General features: G+C 39.7%; 2 protein-coding genes across 2 annotated transcripts in view; one reads left to right on the forward strand and one right to left on the reverse strand.

Annotated features, from left to right (window-relative positions):
• Window positions 1-11,039, forward strand: part of LOC143325930 (protocadherin beta-16-like) — a 164,908-nt gene extending 153,869 nt beyond the window's left edge. Inside the window, exon 2 of the mRNA XM_076739351.1 lies at window positions 11,029-11,039. The gene's annotated coding sequence lies outside the window, so the exon portion shown is untranslated. The remainder of the gene's footprint in view (window positions 1-11,028) is intronic.
• diaph1 (diaphanous related formin 1) overlaps window positions 1-21,245 on the reverse strand; it is a 91,876-nt gene that overhangs the window by 56,203 nt on the left and 14,428 nt on the right. Inside the window, exons 2-15 of the mRNA XM_076739732.1 lie at window positions 15,473-15,499; window positions 14,474-14,638; window positions 14,015-14,116; window positions 13,159-13,289; window positions 11,894-11,977; window positions 11,728-11,791; window positions 10,663-10,802; window positions 10,223-10,328; window positions 9,899-10,009; window positions 9,521-9,639; window positions 8,021-8,137; window positions 5,624-5,739; window positions 3,096-3,160; window positions 1,538-1,717 (exon numbers count right to left, since the gene is read on the reverse strand). Coding sequence (XP_076595847.1) covers window positions 1,538-1,717; window positions 3,096-3,160; window positions 5,624-5,739; window positions 8,021-8,137; window positions 9,521-9,639; window positions 9,899-10,009; window positions 10,223-10,328; window positions 10,663-10,802; window positions 11,728-11,791; window positions 11,894-11,977; window positions 13,159-13,289; window positions 14,015-14,116; window positions 14,474-14,638; window positions 15,473-15,499 — 1,527 coding nt within the window. The remainder of the gene's footprint in view (window positions 1-1,537; window positions 1,718-3,095; window positions 3,161-5,623; window positions 5,740-8,020; window positions 8,138-9,520; window positions 9,640-9,898; window positions 10,010-10,222; window positions 10,329-10,662; window positions 10,803-11,727; window positions 11,792-11,893; window positions 11,978-13,158; window positions 13,290-14,014; window positions 14,117-14,473; window positions 14,639-15,472; window positions 15,500-21,245) is intronic.

Raw genomic sequence — 21,245 nt, forward strand, 5'->3', positions numbered from 1 at the left:
ATTTACTGTATCTGTTCTTACTGTAGGTGTATAAATTGTAAACAGTGCACATATGTGCGTGAAAGAGTGTCTGTATGTAGCGTAACAAATTGTTTGTGTTGTTTCCTCCTCTGACTTTGAAAAAAAGACAGTAACAGACATAAAAGGCCTCTGAGGCAAGCTTTCTTAGTAAGGCAGCAGATGAAGAGTTGGGCACAACATCACACGGAGGGACAGTGAGAGATCTCTACATGTGAAGAAATCTTCGATGGGCAGTGCCTCAAACACAGAGAAAGTGAGCCATCTTAGCATGAGAAGCTTGTTAGATGCCTGGCTGGTGATGCTGTTGATGCATTGGACAACTGTGTGTGCATATGCATGTGTGTGTCTGAGTGTGTGTGTGTGTGTGTGTGTGTGTGTGTGTGTGTGTGTGTTTGGGCTTTTGTGTGGTGAGAAGATGACTCTGCTGGCAACAGCCACTTTGGATGAGGCTCCTTTTGGAAGCTGTGTAGTTCTCTTACAGACAGACAGACACACATACACACACACACATACACACACACACACAGAGGAACATCTTCATGTGGTTATGAGCACACATGCACAGAGGCAGACTGTTCTGGGTCACTTGGTGTGTTTGTGAGTTTGGGTGTCACTGTGAGGCAGAGTCCAGCTGGTGTGGCAGCAGGACACTGACAGCTAAACAATCCTCATCTTTGGCTCCCTACTGTATGCGCACACACAGACACACACCCGCACACGCACACACACCCAAATGCACGCACACACACACCGCCCTGCATGTGTATCTTGGCCTTAAAAAATTCTGTTTGTCCCATCTCCATCCTTTCCGTTTCTTCTTCTTTCTTCCCCCTTTCATCACTCTTTATACTCACATTCCCCAACTTTCCATGTTTTTATTGAGTTTCTTAATCTCTAAAGGATTTGGCTTCTTCTCACAATATCCTTTTAGTTTTTTTTCCTCTTTTCATGCCATGCTAGCAGTTGGCTTAATCATTTAAGGCCAGGGGGTTTCTGTGTTTGTGTGGGTGTGCATAGATGTTGGACAACTTTTTGGTGCTTAGAGTTATGCAGTATTGCATTTCTCTAAGCCTTGAAATATTTTACTTCTTGCAGCTTTAGCAGAAGTTTCTGTTTTGTGCGTATGCGTTTGCAGAACATTTAACAAAACTAATTATATGACCCGATATTTATTGATTCTGATGTTTTGGTACTTTCATACTTGGCATGAAGCAATGATCGAAATCCTGTATGTTTGTTTGACCTGGTCAACTACCCACAAAGACTTCTGCAAGCGCCATACAGGGTTTAACTCACTTTTAATTCAGTGAATTAAGGCATTTACTTTAAGATGAATTCACATCATGAAAAACCTTCAGAGAACTTGTCACATGTAGCTAATTGGCTCAATACTCCACAGCCAAAAAAACAGATTAAAATAGAAACATCGTGTGGTTAGATTTTGAGTTATTTGAATTAAAAAGGCATTGAGTCCCACGTGGACAGATGGACGTGTGTGTGTGTGGTTTGTGTATACCTGCTGTTGCAGAGTGCTTAGTTGTTGTTGTAGTCCCTTGTTCTCCTTTTCTTGCTCCAGCTTAGAAGAGGCCAGACGTTCCTTCTCTTGGCTCAAGTCCTGCAGCTTATGCTCATAGTCACCCTCCAGTTTCTTCAGCTCCACCTGCAACTCGTGGCGTGCTGTCAACTCTGCGTCCAGCTAATGCACGTGTAAAGGGTTATAGACAGGGACAGACTCGGTTATAGTATCCTAAAAAGGGTTAGTCTTTTTGGTGACTTTACAATTTTTGTTTAATGGTGAATTTCAAGAGGTGTGATCCTCAGGGAAGTACATATGTTTTCTCACATTTCACTCGGGCACTAACAGGAAGTCCCATTAGTACCAGGACTGCACAAATACTGTGCCACTGTTGTGAAAATGGTGTTCCAGGTATGTTTGTGCAATGAATGTAGAGCTAATCATGTCTAGCATCCACTCGACAAACAAATGTCTAAATATCCATCTTCAAGCTACTGAAACACCAAAGTAATATGGCAGCGTGTGTTTGCATGCACAAGCTTTTAGCCACCCTCTTGAAGCTGCAGCAGTTTCTGTATCTCAAAGACCTGTAGAAGCCATTTCCTGCAGTCTAGTGCTTTCAGTTCCATTGTATAATTTACACTGCAAATTAGTGTCAGTTATTGAGTTAAGATGCTTCAGTGCACTTGTATGAATTCACTTCTCACTTCCATTTTTAAACCTTCACACCCATTAAAAAAAAAAAAAAACTCCAATTTTAATTTTCTCAAATTTTCAAGGTTTTTTCTTCTAGGACACTTGACAAACAGGATAAGAGTAGTTAAACAGATGAATCCATGAACACACACACACACGGCTGTTTAATTTGCCGACAGCAGATCTGTTACTCTAGCTGTCAGCGTCCTGACAGCCTCATCCCTAATTCCTGCCAGAGACTGCCTGCAATTACCCCATCATACACAACCAGCACTATGGTGTGTGTGGTCAACGAAAATTAATCCAAGTGCGTTCATGTGATGTGTGCTTGTGTGGATGTGCGTGCATTCAACTGATATGATCCCAAGTGAGAGCGTGTGTCTTAATGCGTGCCTGAACGAAGGCTAGTTTCAGCTCCCTCTTTGCAATTATCCTGTCACTGGGACAGAAACATCAGGGTAGCAGCACACCGCAATCAAGGCATTTACCCCCTTGTGTGAAATGTGCATGCGTGTGTGTGTGTGTTGCTTGTGTTTCTTGCCTAGCCTGCGAGAGTGTCTGTCGGGTGGCTGTCAGACATGTGTATGCTCATTCTCTTAGTCACCCTCTGTTCCTTCTTTTTTCTTATTTGTCATCCCATGTCAGCCAGACACTGATCAGAGAGAATTTCACTACAATCCCAATGTGTTTATGTGTGTGAGACTTTTACAACGTCTGATTTTCTTTTGTGTCTATGTGATTGTAACAACCTGTGTGCTTCTGGATTGATGTGTAAATATGTCTGTGTGTATCACATGCTTTTGTTGCAAGCACATTTGTGTGCATTTGTGATTTGCAATGTGAATGAATTTGTGTATTTCACCTTCTTTTCCAGCTCAGTTGCCTTGGCCTCGCTAGTTTCCACCTTGGTCTGGTCCACCATGTTGTCTGTGGACAAACAGAGAGGACAAAAGAGAGGGAAAGACAAAGAGGGGGAAAAAGGTGGAAGATAACATAAGCGTTTCAGACAATGGACCTGCACAAGTCTGGCTGTGAAGATATCGCACCCTTCAGTCTGGCACATGCTGCGTGCACACATTCACATTCACGTACAAACGCACGCACACGGAGCAATCGTCCAATGTGTCTCCCTCGTTTTCCCTTATCACACCACTCAAAGTCAAGATCTGTGAGGCGATTGTGGAGGCATCTCCTTGCAATGGGATGCTATCTGTTGCATGCTGCTTCTACACATCATTACCATTTAAGCCTCCAATACATACACCTTTGTCTGACTGTGTGTGTGTGCAGGAGAGGTGAGAGCACACCAATTTCGCTCTATGTGAAATACATCTCACACTACTTCATTTCAGAGTCTTATATTCACCCCTCCTCTTTGAGACAGACTGTACAAAAATAAAAGAAAAACCATATAACAGTCTGGGAGTAATCCATTATCAGAGGTTCTGCTTGGCAGAGGACAGGGTGAGAAGGACACAGGCTAACCAACAGGGTACTTTTACAGAATAATTGCAGGGTCTACAGGTGGTTCGGTGCCCAAGGGCTTGCCGAGCATGTGCAATAAAAGAGCTAATTAACATGAAGATGAACGCCACAAAGTCACTGGATCAAAGACAGCTAATCATGATGCCCAGGAGAGGGATCAAACAGATAGATAGCAGAGATAAAAGAGCTGTGAAAAGCTGAGATAGAAAATGAACGCATTACATAAACTTATAGAAGTGAATTATAAAGATTGTGAGGAGGATAAGTTTTGAGTGTTCAGTTGAAATGAAAATATGGCAAGTGGAAAAATGAGTTGAAACGATGCAGGTTTCCTTGTATCTACATTAACTCAGAGAAAAGTGAAAAATCTATGATGTGAAAGGAAAGTTTTTGCTGGATAAAAGAATCTCACAATAAAATGCCAACCTATATACAATTTCAGAGTGTGCATTTGTGTATGAGTTTATATGGTTATTGGATGTGTAATGGGGGGTTACTTCTGTCATGGTGGCTAGGTTAAATGGGACAAACTTTGAATAGAGAGCACTAAGGGAGCCAGAATGTGGGGGGAAAAACTGTGCTGAATTTCAGAGTTCAAAGAAAAACACTAAATAATGCATGCAGGGCAGAATTGGGCTGCTTTCCACCGATAATAACTCTGGCAGCCTTAAAGGAGGCCAGCCAGCCTGTGTGTGTGTCAGGACGCATTTAGAAGCAGCGCAATTAGAGCCTCCTGCGGTGAGCAACGGAGACCTGCCATAAAGGAGTATTGAACTCTTGAGACATGGCCTGCACCTCCATTCTGCTCTGGTTTGGTTTACTATAGTCAGCAGGTGTTTTCTTGTCAACGTCTAGAGCTGTCAATCACGTCCACAAATTTCACAAAATTCAACATTTCATGCTCAATTAAATAGAGTGACAGAAAATGACATGGTTCCGTGGCCACTATATATAATACTTTCTTGATCTCCATAGTCTGTGTGAGTTTTCTATGGAGATCAAGATCAAGGCACTTTTTCGAGTCAGGTGCCCATATGTACATTAAAACATTAATATACACTAAAACAAAGAGGGTACTCTGCACTAAAAAGACAGTAACTTTGGAAAGGAACGCACTTGATCTGTCTAACTCAGCCTGGAGAAGCCTCATTTTAGCTTCAGACTGGAATATATTTTTGCAAAAATGAGGACTGTAGATTTGGTGCCCCCTTCACTTCCATTGGAAGTACATCAGGAGGGGATCTTTTTATACTCAGTATGAAAAGGAGGACTGAGCACAGCAAGCAAAACCTGTTTCAATATTCATATGGGCATTATTATATTGATTACACATTCACCACTGCATACATCTTGCCTGAAAGTTACCATCTAGCCAACATATCAATGTGTGTCAGGGGTCAAAAATCGGAGAACTGAGAAATCTCACCCACTATAATGTGAAATTGGACAAGGATTACTTGGTTTGATAAAGCCTTTATCCTCTTGATAAAGTTCTGACCTGTGACCATAAAATCTTTAGCACAAATCAGCTCAAATTGATACACACTCCCTCTCTGGCACCACCCTATGGCGTTTCTGGGCCACTACACATTTGTCAATCCTCAGAAATTTAAGACAAATTATGACCAAATTAAGGTTAAATCACACAGGACGGTCAATAACTGCAGCACAGCAATTGTGTCAGTAATTCGAGTGGGGTAGGCCAAAAGTGAAATATGGTTTAAAGTTTCAAGTCACACACGCTCAGCAGAGTTTTATTTGTCTGGTAAGTGTGCATTTTATGTTGACTTGGTCTTTAATGTCTGTGAAAGTACATGAATATAGCTCTAAATTCTATGGGTGTTGCGTGATAGGCAAGAATGTACACTTGATGCTACATATGTGTGGTCTGGTCTAACAACTCACCTATCAAGCCTTCAATGTTGAGGCTGAGGTTACGACACTTGAAGTCTGGGTCGGCTCCATTCCTGTGAAGCACGATCTGAGCGATACACTCGTCTATCAATTTGTAGTACTGAGGTCTGCAGAAGAGAGGGAGAGACGGATTAACAGAGGGATGGATTAAGAAACAGATGGGACGACGATAAGATGAGAAGGATGGAAGCAAAGTAAAAGTGGAGAAGGAGAGTTTATATGTGTTGCTGGAGTAAAAAAAAAAAAAAAAAAGGAGATTTTTTCAACAATATACTTTGCATGTTGTGTCCACAATGACAAGCACAGCAGATAAATGTCTTTTACAATGTCATTCTAGTCCAAATGCACAAGAACTCTGGCACATTATGTGAGCAGAGAGTGGGATTGACAAAGAGAAAGCAGGTTCATTTGTTCAGACAAATGTGAGAACACGCATGCTATGTCACTCTGTCTGCAACTGAGACCGGCTGTCTGTGTGAGCATGACGGTTTGAGTTGCTTGTCACAAAGATTGATTGTGTGCAACTGTGTTCGTGAGAGTGTGTTGGTGTATGTCCAGCGCTCCGTGTCTGATCAAGCCAGCTTCACAAAGACACTCAATTTTGGAGGTGTCTTATTCCCTGACCCCATTAGATGCTGCCAGAGTCACAAACTCAATACTTTATTTATTCTCTCTCCCTCCCTCCCTTGTCTCTCTTAGTCACTCTGCCTTTGTCTGACACTTATTCCACTCCTTCACTATACTTGAAGGTTTTTTTTTTTTGTTTTTTTTTGTTTTTTTTCCTGAAGCTCTGATTTATCCGTGGAGCGAGAGAGACATCTAGTGTCATTCTGGAAAAACTGGATATATGCATTTGGCTAAATCTGGCATTCTTCATGAGTTTAAAATATTAAATTGAGATATTAGGTATATTAGGAAAAATATGATTGGTAGGCCTAAGGTGATTTACTGGGAAATGCTAAATCCTAAAACAAACATACAGATGTCACTGCATTTTAAAACTCTATTTGGCCCTTTATGGTCTGTGCACATGAACAGTATGTGCATGACTATACAGTAAGTATGACCATTCATATGAGCGCAGTTGTGTATTCTAGTAAAGTCCCTGGCCTCCATCTTCACTTGAGATTGAAAACAGTGAGACCCAGAATGAAAAAAGACCAAAGCAGCTGGTACTCTTTCGTTCATTCCCACACAAATGCTAACCCTTCCATTCCCTGCACGCCCCTCCCTCATTCTCTCCACATCTACCTAGCAATTTACTTCAACTCTCAATTTCTTCTTCATTATTGTCTCACCCTCCACCTCCCTTCTCTTTTCATCTCTGTAATTATCAGGCTGTATTTTCTGCCATTCTACAGCTCTCTCTCCCTCCCACCCTCACTTTCTGTCTCTGTGGAGTCCATTACAGACCACCTCTATTGTGTTCAAGGGGATCACCTGGACAGACAAAACAGGAAAGGAAAGAGGGAGAAAAAGAGGGGAGGTAAAAAGACTTCAGCTGGGATTACATGTCTGGGCCAACCTACCTTTTCCATGCTCACAATATATTCCCTAAATTGTGTTAAAAATAAACCACCAATTTCATGTTTGCCTGATGCTGTCAAGGCAACACTGAACCAACAACACAACTAACTCAAATGCGTGCACACCTGCACGTTTTTGTGTGTCCTGGACGTATTCTGCGATATTACGTAAAGCAAAGCATTTTTCCCTTATGTGTTAATGGAGTGGGAAGTGGACACGCGTGTGTAAATGTGGACACAGAAAGCCATACAACTCTTGGCTTGTTCCGAACATTACTCTACCCCCCCCCGTCTCGTCAATCAAACATTCACTCTTCCTTTCTTCTCTATTTCCCGAGCTAAACCCCCATGGGCTTTGGAATACACAGGGAGAGACATTAGCACATGATGCACATTCATTTCTATTAAAATGGAATTGGACTTTGCATGTATTAATTTCTCAGCTCTGAACGATTCTCTAGCAAACAAACAGGAAACAGAGGAAAGGACTGACATGGGGATGGTAAGAGAGGGAACTGAAGAAAATTCTTACATTTTCCTTACATATATATGGCTGTATGATTTTGAAAAAAATCCACATTTTTTCACATAAACGTCAATTTTGATAAAATAATGATACCATACAACAACACAACATTTACAATTCTAGAAATCTTTACCTCTCTTTACCTTGTGCTACATACAGCTAGGCACCCAATCGTTCAGAAAAATAAATTAGCTTTATTCTACTTCCTATTACTCCTAAATGATAAAGCACTGTATCACAATAATAAAACAGTGTTGATAAGCACTAATGAGCATGTGAGCAGGAGCATGTGTGAGAGAGTAGCAACATGTATGAGTGTGTATGTTCTTGTGCTACCTGGCCAAATAATCATTACGGATCAGCAGCAGGTGCTGCATCAGGGACAGGAAGTGGTTCTCAGCCTTGGAGTCCTTCACAGTGTTGACTAGGATGTCGAACACTTCCCTCACATCAGTGAAGCAAAAATTAAGGCTCAATTAACACAATGAATTGAAGAGCTTAGCACGATTATTAAATACTCCACACACAACATCTTCAACAATCAGTGACTGAGGAGCCATACAGCAACCTTTGCTACAATTATTACTTACAAAAGGAACACAACTGAACAGTGCCGTCTGTACACTGCAGAATTACAGTGACACAAGTCAGGCCCTCGTCCATCTGATAACCTTCGCTGTATAGGGACAATGTGATGTAATCTCAACATGTCTTGCACAACTGCCAAAGCCAATTCTATCGCATATGCATCTTTGTTTTCAAAATTCCTTTGACCAACTGTGTTACATCATCTTTGTGTTAATCACAGGTGCAGGCAGAAGACACAGTGTTGAAGTGGGGAAGGCAGACTATGTTTTCACTGAATTGTGACCCCTTGGAGACACCTGGTGTTGAGAATTATAACTGCAAGTCAAAAGCAGCAAGAAGAAAAGTTCACTATTACAGTAAGAATGACTTTCTTTTTTATCAAAAATCTGTCTCTCCTGGATGTCCCACAAGACGACCAGCTGAAACCAGTATGCACTGTGTAACATAAAACAACATCCTTTGCATCTTTTCCTTCAAATATCTATCTTTGTCAAATTAGGTCAAAATCATTAGACATGACAGACACGGAGGTTCTACAAAGATTGGCCATATCTACATAGAATAAAGCAGATGAGCATATGTCTACAATGATATCGAAGTGCAGGAGCATGAACCATAAAGTCCACATACAACAAAAAAAACAAACAAAAGTAGTTTCTATGGTTGTTGTGTATCTAATTGGACGGACTCTTACTTTTATGACAAAAACATATCATTGAGAGTTACATTAAAGCAATGACAAGGTCCACCAGTGGTTGGATGTTTTGCTGTTCTTTACAGCACTACAGATGAGTAGCTTATGCCGGAGAGGATCCAATTAGCAAAGACAGATTTTGAATGCAAAAAAGTCCACGCAGGGTTACAGTGTCCCTAGAGCCTGAAAAACGATGCTTATTAAGTATGAAAATATTCATTTTGCATCTGCCTTGAAAGAAAGTAAGTGTTCAGGCTGATTGCACAGGGGGAGAAAATAGCAATTTGATGTTGTGTACATAGCTGACTCATTATAAGACAACGAATATATGCATATAATTCCATATACTATTCTGTCTGAATCATACATATTCTTTCATTAGGAAAAACATTTTGAAGGTTATTCCTTTTGCTCATCAAAGTGGCAAAGTAATGTAAACACAAAACCACAAGCATGCAAAGCAATGTTGTATCCAGGCATCCTTGAAAACCAAGGTCAAAAAGTAGACCCTGTCAATTTCTACAGAGGGAAAATTTTGCTCAGTGGAAGGATATTCCATTTCAATGCGGATGTCATCAAGTCGTGCTTTGAGGTCCTCAGAGTCATCCTCAGCCTGTTCATCAAACACCGTCAGCTGCACCCTCAGCTCTTCGTTTTCTATCATCCGCACCTCCTGCAGGGAGAGCGATGGGGGGAAAAAAGAAAAGGCAAGGGGAGAATGGCAGGGAGACTGTGACAAACATTGAGTTTTGACAGTTGTGAAAGTTTTTTGCTCTTTTTTTTTTTTTTTTTTTTACAGCATAGGAGTGTGTGTCAGCCAGTCAGCAAGACAGAGGCATCACAGTGAGAGAGACATGAAGAGTGAGGCTGTGCAAATGTGTGTTGTTGGAGAGTCACTTTGAGAGAAGATCAAAAGACGGTGCTTTCTGTACCGTCAGCTGTTCTCTGAGCCCCAGTCTTAGTAGTTCAGAGCGAATATGGATCCTGAAGTCCAACTCTTCTCCCCGGCTGATCAAGGCATTGATCAGCTGCATGCAGCCACCCTGCCAAAAACACATTACACAGTCAGAATAACTGGATAGATGACAAATGTAATACAAAACACAATATTTGTCAGCTGAGTAAGTCTTTTATACTGCAGACTGCATCAAGTACCTCTGTCTATGAAATACAACTGGGCTGGTGTCATTTGGCAAACAAAAACACACATGGGGATTTATAATAGATAAAGTATGTTTGTGCATGTGTATGTGTACCTTAAGAGCAATGTTGTGATTGTTCATCCCAGCAAGGAGAGGCTGAAACCTCTCAATGTCCCGTTTCTCTGCCTCCTCTGTAATGGCCTCCAGAACACGCTCATGACTGCAAAAACAGACAGTTATTCACATCATTTAAGTTGTTGCTACATATATTCAACACTACATAAATACAACATTTGATATGACAAAAAAAACATGTATGCAGAGTGTAAAACTACAGCTTTTACTGAAACCTGACATACAAGTCAATGAGAAAAGAAGTAAGACATGCAATAATTCAATTATTGATGTCAGTGCTAGGTTGCTAGTCATCCTAAATAGAGCAGTTCAACACTGTATCTTCATATAACACTGCATATTAGATTTGTGCTCCAGACTTTAAACTAATGCAGTCAGGGGAAGATGGACCATTAAATGTGGTTGTCTGGGATGCTTACAGGTTCTCAGGATGTTCCAAAATTGAGATGGCAGAGAGCAGCTTGACAGCATCCACCATCATATGAGGCACCCTGGGGTTGATGGCTCTGACCAGCAGAGGGATTCCCTCATCTGACTCCAGCATGGATTTCAGACCATACTGACGGGAAAAAAAGCGAGGAAGAGAGAAGGCAGAATGAGGCAAAGTCCTTTCAGATTTATTGTGTGCAGCAGAGCAGAGACAGGGCTTTCATGGTTCAAATTTTAGAGGTTACATCAGAAAAATGAGTTTTTGTCAGTCAGGATAAAATTTACTGACCGCAACAACTTTGGAAATAACAGGCATATATTGATACAAACAAAGTGATATGACGGTCTGACAAGAGGTTACATGTTCAACAACTCTACAAGGGAGCACAGGCTGCACTTTTCAATCAGTTGCCATCACTTACCAAGCTACTACTATGCGCTGTTATCATGGATATTGACTACATCAAGGCAATGACAAACTTACTGTTTTTCCAATATTTATTAAACATCCAAACTGTCATATTGACAAATATTGTAACATTTACAACTACTGACAATTTCAGTTCAATATTGACTGAATTTCACTAACAAACCAAACTTGTGACAGTGTCTGTGTTGTATCCACACCTTTAAATTTGATGCTTTTATGACATTGATCTTAGCTAATCAGAACTATGTATTACTTTAGGCTATAAAGAGTAACGTAGCATTTGGTCTCTTGTCGGCACTGATACTCAATCACATCACATCACATCACAATCACATCACAACCACATCATTGATATTCAATTACTGATGTGTAATTAATAGATGTGATAGATTTTGAAGAGATTTATATTGATGATATAACTCAAGTGTTCTCAAAGGTGCATTCACCGTAATGAACTGACCACAGCTGGTCAGTGGCTTCATGATGCCATCTAGAGGAAGAACTGCTACACTACAACAAGGGTTGTAAACATGATGAAGATTGTTCTATTACTAGTTCTATTACTTAACACATAGAAAGGATTAGCTACTTTGATTTAGGGAGAGAAAACAGTCAATTGTCTTACCTTGTTGTTCATGAAGGCTTTTAGACAGCGAATGATCTCGTGTTGACATTTCACAGCAATCATTCTAGTTGGTGGATGAGGAAAGAAGACAGACATGGAAAGATATTACAAACACACACTGCTAGAGAGAACAAGTTATAGTTATTCTGTGGCTTAAGGGTCTTACGTGTTCTCGTCTTTATCCTCCTGTAGTCTTCGAAGCAGATTCAGCAGCAGTGCCAGCCCCTCACCTCCGAAGTTCTGCACCCAACTGAAAGTGACAAGAGCACATGATTTCTTAAGTACTCACATTACCTTTTTGTGTTTCTGCTGTTAAAATTGATTTTATCATGTTGAAAAATCTGGTGTCTCTCCTTTTTTTTGTTTTAAATCACACATTTTTTTTCTTTGTAATAAAAATTCCCCGAATTGAATTAGAGGGATTTTTAAAAAAAAAAAAAAAAAAAAAACATGACTATGCTTTCAACTAAGATAGTTGAGAAACTCAAAAAGACCTTAATTTATATCTGCAAGTCAAACTCTGTAATGTATACAGTCAAACTAGAATAACCACTCTGCAGTTGTATGCCTGCGCCTCCCAGCTAACTTGCAGAGTACATTCATGTCTGTCCAGACTAATATAATATATGTGGTAAAGACTTTGAAGGAATTTAATAAAAGGTGTTGTGTCTTTTTTGGTGAAATGTAAGCTATCACTATTTGACATGTATGATTCCACTAAAACACCAAATTCTAACCACTTCATTATTGAGTCCAGGTAAACATTTGTGCCAAACAGAAATTGCCTCCCGGTATTCCTGAGATATTGCATTGGCAAGAATGTGACAGGCAGATTGACATACACACAACCGGCAAATTAAAAAAAAAAACATAAAAGCTGAACATTACAAAGAAAATAGAATGTTTCACAATTTTGAATCACAGTGGATTAATCACACTGATCGACAACTAAAGACTGTAAGATCAAAGTAAAAATATATGTCTATTGATTTATCTTAAGGAATTACAAATTTATTTACTTTATCTTTTAAATATTCTTCCCTTTACTGTGATACAGCTGAATCATCACTGCGTCAGTCAATTGGTTTTCCAGTCACATAACACAGCAAGCAGCACAGTGTGAAGGACTGCACAAGCATTTGCTTCCTTTAGGTGACTATTTAATAGAAGCTTCTATGGCAGCACATGTAAATAGGATCACTTTTGCACATCTGGACATTGCAGTTTTTAGCATTTTTCTTTGTAAAACGGCTTCAGCTCTGTCACGTTTTTACAACTTAGAAACTTTAAAAAGACTTGCAACAAAGTCTCAGCTGGGCTGATGCACACTTGGAGATTGACACAGTTAATCAGAATCAACACCTGCATTTATCTGGGTCAGGGACACTGTATTCATGTGTGTTCATGTATGTAAGCATGTGTGTGTACTACCTGACAGGGTTGTTATTGAGTGATACTCGTAGAGATTCCAGGCAGCTCAGCAGCTTTGTCTCGCGGAGGTCTGACTTTAACTCCTGGATGTACATCATGGCTGACTTATCGCTCTCCTTCTGGTTTTGGCCCTATTCAACAAATAATAGTAGACACAGTGGGCACACAAACTCAAGAGTCATTTTGTGTGTCTATATTTGTCTTTTCAGGTTAGAACTGGTATTATTATTACGGGAAAGCACAACGGTAGGGCTCCAAGGGCAATAGTGTAGCCCAGTTACAGACTACAGTTGCAGAATTAAAGGGTACTTCATGTAGGATTTCCTCTTAATAGACTTATTTCACAGTTAATGAACTGTGCTGGCTACCATCTATGCTTGGTTATGTTGGTCCTTTGAGCTACTCCTTTTCACCATATTTAATCATATTATTCCGATTGCTACTAATACTAGAGTAGTAGAGTAGTAGAGTAGAGTGTGGTAGCTGGTTCTACCAATGATGATTGTGATATATTGATTCTGCATTTCACCAGTGAATACATTTGTATAATGTATAAAACAATCTAGTCTTGACTTGAGTAGGGAAACACTCCAACCGCATAAGCAAAGGCATCAAACATGATCAGTTAAGGAAGTGAACAAGCAGTAGTGTTGCTTGAAAACACTTCAGTCTGGCTTCATGACAGGCCCATATGTAGCACTATGGGTTTAGCATAGGATAATAAGGCATACATATATATAGGTCAAAATGCTTTGGAACCTGTACTGATTTTAGTTAATACTGAAAAAAAAACACAACTTCCAAGAGACTGTCTTCAAATGAACCTTCAACACAGCAATATTATTTTGGTACTGACAGCTTTAGATGTGTGGAGGTACTGGGAGACCATCTCTCGTTTGATCATAATGTCTTTTTCCCTTAGAGGCTGCTGCTTCTCCTCGTTCAGGTTCATATCCACCTGGAGAAAGAAGGAGGAAGCAAGGAGATACAAAGACATATAAAGTAGGATGGAGGAATAAATAAAGGTATTTTGAGACAAGGAGACAGCATGCTGAAATATCTGTTAACTCAAGGAATTAATAAACAGAAAACACATTCTGCAATGGAAATCTTACTGTATTTTTAAATGTAAGGAATCGCATTAAATGGAGGCGCTAAGACACTGAGCAGAGTTATTAAATAATACCACATTACTACGAAACACTTTGAGAGTGGAATATACAAAGTACAAGTTTCAATAATTGTTCAGGGGAAATAATGAAAAGGTGATTCTCCAAAAGCAGAATCTTGTGCACACAATACAAATCTTTCTCACCAGCATCTGTTCGAAGAGATCCAGCACATATTCATCAGAATGATCATGCAGCATAGCACTCTGAGCATTTAACTCATAGTTGGCAGCTGAAGAGTGTCGCTGACCCGGCATATGGCCGGGCTTCTCCTTGTCCTTTTTCATCCTCATGCTGGTGAAACGCTCCAACTGGATTGGCAAACAATATGACATAGGTTAGAGGAAAGAGGTCAGAGAGGAAAAACGGCAAAGTGCAACCATCGCTGTAAGGCCACAAAACAAGGTAGTAATCCCTAATCAATTCACAGTCTGAAGACGAGCCTACTCTCTTAATACCAATGTTGAATAAATGAAGAGTAACAAAACTCTCAAGGGCTTTTTCTCCCTTAGTTTTTGGGATAGTACATTTTCTACAACAGTAGAAATCTTTCAGCAACATGAGATGATGATTAGGGATCAGAAATGTTGAAGGCTTTGCTGACAAACATTGCCATTCAAAGTCAACAAGCAGCAAACATTGGCAGACGCAGACCATGAGCCTCAATTTTGACAAGCAATGGGAGACTTTCTTCTCTCTGCTTTTAATGGCTTTGTGTGGCAAATTTCAAGTACTTGCACTGACTGTTTATATCATTTATTGTCAAATGAAAAACACTGAAGAAAATCAACTTAAGGATACATGTAATCCTTGGCACATATTAACATCGTGATTTCTGTAATGAATCATGAATAATAATCTGTCAATATGTATGATTCTTGCATGCTACTGTTTCAGGATCACTCTGCTATGTGCCAAGAATTTCATGCTCTCAGTACGTATCTTCAAAGCATGCACATCCAATGGAAATACAACACAAGACAAAACAGATACTTAACAGCATTTGTGTTACAGGGGATTAAGTTTGTATGACAGACGGCGACATGACATTAAATGAATAATGGTGAGTTGGTTTATCAAAGACCACAGTGACGGATGGACGAGTCAAGCACACAGGTGATGGTGGCAAGCAATAACAAACCTACCTCATCAGGAATCAGCCGTTTGAGTTTCTGTAAGGATGAACGGATGAGAGAGAGAAAAATAACACAGAAGGGTAAGAAAAATCCAACAGATAGCAGGGAAAGGCGGTGACAAGGAGGGAGGTAGATGGAGGGAGAGAAAGAGAAAGAGTCAATTAGACAGAAATCATGACAGGAAACAGAGGAAACCATCTACAGAGCTCATGAGCGACTCAGCAGGAGAGAGCGAAACAGTCAATCAGCGTTATAACTCGTACACATCTCCAGAGAACTAATACATTTACAACCCTGATTCCACAAATGTTAGTGAATAAAAACAGAATGGAGTCATTGCCAAACTAATTATGTGTACTGACAACGGCTTTACAAAGTGTTTCCGAACCCATGTAGTAACATCCCTTATATAATCATTTGTTTCACAAAGTGGTGAACCAAGCCCCATCCTTCACTGTCAACAACTGAGCCTTTCAAGGATGTCCTTTTCATACCCAATCAAGATACCATCATCTGTTACCAATGAACCTGTTTACAGGAATGTTCAAAACTTGTTTGAGATGTGTTGCTGCATCAAATTCAGAAAAAGCATGTATTTACAAAAGTCAATGAAGTTGTAAACATCAATATATTGTCTTTGTTTTCAATTAAGTCTATGTCAAAATGGATTAGCAAATTATCTCATTCATTTATTTATGTTTCACACAGCGTCACAACTTTTTTGGAATCAGTGTTGTAAAATCAAGCCTATGGAGAGTTAATCAAGACATCTAAAAGGCAGTAACTACATGTGTGACCCATTAATAATAGATCAGCAATCATAAACAGTCTGAGGCAGAGGGACATCAATATATATTTAAGAGGGGAAAGTTGCACCAATATATCTGAAATACACTTGCATGTGTTGGCCACTAGGTGTCAGGCTATGTCCAATAATGTCCCCTTAGGAAACCCATTGTCAACAAGCCCACTTTCAAAGTGGACAAATACATGTCCTGTCAAAGTCCATGCAGAGCTTACAACATCAAATAATAACCACAACCAACATTTGTAACACAAAGGAGACAGGACAAGTGAAAAGACCTGTTTTCAAGAATCTTAAGAGTAGTACAATAAGATTTTCTTCTTGATTTCAAATTTGCCTATTATTAAAATTTAAAGACAAGCTGTTTTCCATGACTTTTGACAGTCAAAGTGCTATACGTTCAAGACATATGATGGATCTGCATGGACCTAACACTCTAATCCCTTGGTCTGACATTTAATAGCATGCAACATTGGGGGTTGGTCTAAGGTGCAGGGGTTTGGGGGTCAACTGGTTACAAGACCGCACACAGAACAGGGTCTTCTTTAATGTATGGAGCAAGATTGCAAAAAGTAGCTTTTCAACAGCTTAAAGTGAGCCCATCTACTTAGCAATGCAATGCAATTAGCACATATTGCTCATTGCCCAGTTAGTTCCACATTAAAATAAGTCACATGATTTAGCATTCATGTATCTTGAAATGCTGTAGAGCAAAATAACAGTGGGTCAAAAAAAATTCTGTTGCACTACATTGTGATAGGTCTGCTTTGTTTCTTGTTGACTATGCTGGTGTGGCTGCATATGTCTCGCTAACTAGGTGTCAGGTTATACCCAATAATGTCCCACTAGAAAACCCAATTTCAGCAGCTCATAAATATGCTCACACTTGCCATAAAGAGCACATACTGCAACATCAAGAAGTCCTTGATTAGTGTACTTAGAACTCACATTAGGATAATAAAGGATCGCATTAAGGAAAATGCCAAGAATTGGCATTTCACTGAATTAGGGGTACACAAAACGTCCATACTCTCTGTCTCTATATGTAAAATGTTAACAATTTGCCTTGTAAAACAACCTGCTGAAGGATATTTTTAAACATTTACTCTACTGGTTTTGTAACAACCTTGGTGTAGTTATTGAGACTTCCTCTGCCCTTGCCTACAAGAGGTGAGTGGTCCCTATACTACAAATGCCACAGCTGCACAAGTTCACTGAACTTTTTCTGTAGCAGGAAAATAAGAGGTAGAGATAAAGGAGAATGACACATAGAGGGGAGAGCAGTCAGGGGAGAGCAGTCACCAGTCAAGAGAAGGGTGCTTCTGCTTACACAGCTGCCATTAAATGACAAACTCTCAATCCATACCCACAAACACACACAGGGGCAGAAAATAATACATATATACAAATGTTGTGGTGTATTCACACAGAAATGAACTATACAGCTGACAGCAGGCAAAGTGGATTCTGGGTAATCGCATGGGAAACTGAACACAAGTGTGTCCGGAAGACAGCAATAGTGATAGATGGGGAAGGAAGAGACAAAAAACGTTCTTGAGTTCAACAACTGTGAGTGTGAATTTCCGCTTTTTAACCCACAAGTACAGTTAAGGATACAGACACTCATAGATAAAATTAACCACAGCGTTTGTGCCAGGATTGTTTGTGAGGGAGGCAAATAGGCCTAAAAGTACTGTCTCTCTGTCTGAGGAGAACTATAAAAGCAACAATGAACTACTTCAGAACCACTTTTAGAACCGCTCTGAGTACCAAGGCCTCCATTCAATGGATGAGCCAATGCTGGCTATGATTCAGGTGCTAACTGGTTATTCACATTGCTGAATATAGCTGAATTTAATACTACAGACTTAGTTAAAATGTTTTCACATACACAGTCAGTGGCAATGACCGCAAAATTATGTGTTAAATGTTATGCATTACATCAGACAAAAGTCTTTAAAATAAACACTTCAACTATTTGTTAGCTTTGAATTACAATCTGCTCTGTGTAATTATTGAACGACCACTATGATCCACTGAAAGTCCATACACAATAAGACTAGTTGTTCATGCTACTATCAGAAGCATAACACCAATAAATGTGTGTGTCAGCTACATGGATCCTTAAGATAACACTGGAAACAAAAATCCACTCAGCATGTGACGCAAAAGATTATGCCTCGACAAACTACTCTATTGAATAGAATAGTGTACATAAACTATTAAATAAATAACATAACATAATCATCACTAATGTTTAGCACTGAATCCACATACATTGTGTCTTAATTTACCTACAGTGCGAAAATTTATAGTCCATAAATCAAGTAGTCAATCAAGAAAAAAATTAATAATAACCATTTTGATGATGGATAAAATCATTTATTAAGCAAAACTGCCTATCGTGTGCTAGTTGCAGCTTGTAAAATTTGATGACTGTCAGCTTTTGACTGTATAATATCATTGTAAGTTGAACACCTTTGAGTTTTTGGACTGATGGTAAATGAAAAAAATAATAATACAATTGCACAGTTGCAATTCATGGGACATTTACCAAAGTCTGAAATCAAGAGTGGCACACTGATTGCTGTTTTGTAATTGTCTGTGCAGGACAAACCCCCTGCAGTGTCCCAATGCAAATCCCTTTACAAAACACCCACACACAAATAGACACACATACAGCACATGTAAGTGTTCCAAAGAGAGCATAATTACATAGCCTTGAAGGCAAAACAAAGAACACAGGGCTCTCTCTCTCTCTCTCTCTCTCTCTCTCTCTCTCTCTCTCTCTCTCTCTCTCTCTCTCTGTCTGCTTGTCTGTCTATCTGTCTGGAAGAGAACGCAAAACAGCAGATGCCTTTGGCTTATGACAGCTACAAAATGAGCCAGTCATACACTGTTGCTGATGTTTCTCTGTGTGTGCATACCTGCACTGTCTGTGCATACATATTTATGTAGCAGGTCCTAAGAGTGGTGAGATTATTGAGATTATGTAAATCAGAGCGAGAATGAAAACTAAGTAAATGCAGACCGGCAGAAAGCAGAGTGGCCACTTTTACAGGCAAATGTGTGAAGCATCCACAGTTGACTCAAATATCATTCAAACTGATGCACACAAGGTTAATAGTTAGGCTGCATAAAAGGGGAAAGACGATTTTTCACACAGGTAGTGTAAATGTGATAAGGACATGACATATTTTGTATCCGTCTTAGGGGTACTACAAAAATTCAGTGAATAACATTCAGTCCTTATTGTCTAATATCAATCTTACATCCCGATTATCTTTATTGTCAAGAGCAACCAAATATCATAAATATTTAAAGATTCTTTTTCTTAAAGTTCAACAATTTCCCCTTTTCCTAGAGCACCCAGGATACTACAGATGGCCCAAATACCGCAACCACTGTGTCCACACAGATATTTGTATATGTCAATAATTATCATCATAAAACAAAACTAGTAATATTTCATGTTATACAATAATGCAATGCAAGTTTGTTTTAGTTCTGAACATATCCAGCCAGCGACAGCTTCCTCTTTATATATATATAGGCCTTGACACTAACTGCATGAACATATATTGAGACACCAGCAGAGTTCAAACTGAGATAGACATGATGCTTACCTAAAAATAAAACCAAAAAAAGCTGAATTGCAATATGACAGAAATGCAAGGAATAAAGAATCATAGTAAGGTCATTGCCAATCTATACATGCTTTACAAACCTTGACCAAATTCAAAACCTTTTGTCTAAGACTATCAAATGTTTAAATCATGTAATAATACCACAGGAATCACTTTGTTCACTTGACTTCACAGGGTATTTGTAGAAACAGAGAAAACAAATGACATGTCTGTTAAGATGGATGTGAGGTTACTGCACTGATATTTCTGTTTGTGTTCTGTTATTTGTAATGCTTAAAATGGCACAGGGGTTGTGTGTGTGTGATGGTTTGTTTGTGCGGTCTCTGTCATTAACTACACTGAGTTAATATTGCTTACAATGTTGCCATGGCAACATACTGAGTGTACTTACAATATTACACAGAGGAAGCAGTGCTTGGGCAGGCACACCCAGTCACAGCTGAAAAGTTGTCTATGCATACAGCCTAAACAGGAAATTACCAACAACCCTGACACATTGCGTGTGCACACACAAAGCTGTTAGGTTCACAAAGCACCAAGTTAAAAAACTCGCCCCTGCTCCAAAGAGTTTTTTTTTTCCTTGAAAACAAGGAAAAAATGAAATGATCTATGACACATGCTCATTTGAGAATTGTACTAAAAGGGCTGGGTGTGATAATGTTGTAGTTACTGCTTCAGAGGTACTCTGCCTGCTGACACATGCAAGATTAGTCACAACTTCCAAGCAACCTGTGACAAAGAGAAACAAACACTGACAAAGAGAGCAAGAGACACCAAACGGCAGTCCTGAAAACACTGAACACAATACTTTTACCAATGCTGTGAGGTCTAACTCACAGAGGTCACAATCTCCTCTCCACTACCCCACATAGCCATCTGATCATCTCCATGACACTCTTCATAATGCTCCTACACTCCTCACTGACCTACTGACTCAAGGTGCATTTGAGTGCACAGTCTGTGTGTGGGAGAGATTGTGATTGTCACAGCCCAAGTGGGGCATGTTTGCTGCATGACTGCTCCTCGTCCTTGGTCCACTGTTGGTCTACCCAACCACCCCACACCCACCTCCAGTTAAAACAAGGGAGGTCACTGTCATTATGTCTCCCTTTTTGCAAGCTTCCCTGTCTGTCTTCTAAAACTGACTGAACAAACATTAATGCGGTATCCATAGTGTGGTGTTGTACTGTGCGTTCTCACTGTGTCCTATAAGGACTTCAAGGGTCTTGCAAATGGATTATTGATCCTGTTAAATTAACTGATGGTTAATAATACAATCAGTACATTAGTCCATCAATAAAGACCTTTTACAATGACATTTACGTCCAAT

This window comes from Chaetodon auriga, chromosome 9 (assembly GCF_051107435.1).
Source record: "Chaetodon auriga isolate fChaAug3 chromosome 9, fChaAug3.hap1, whole genome shotgun sequence".
Classification (NCBI taxonomy): Eukaryota; Metazoa; Chordata; class Actinopteri; order Chaetodontiformes; family Chaetodontidae; genus Chaetodon; species Chaetodon auriga.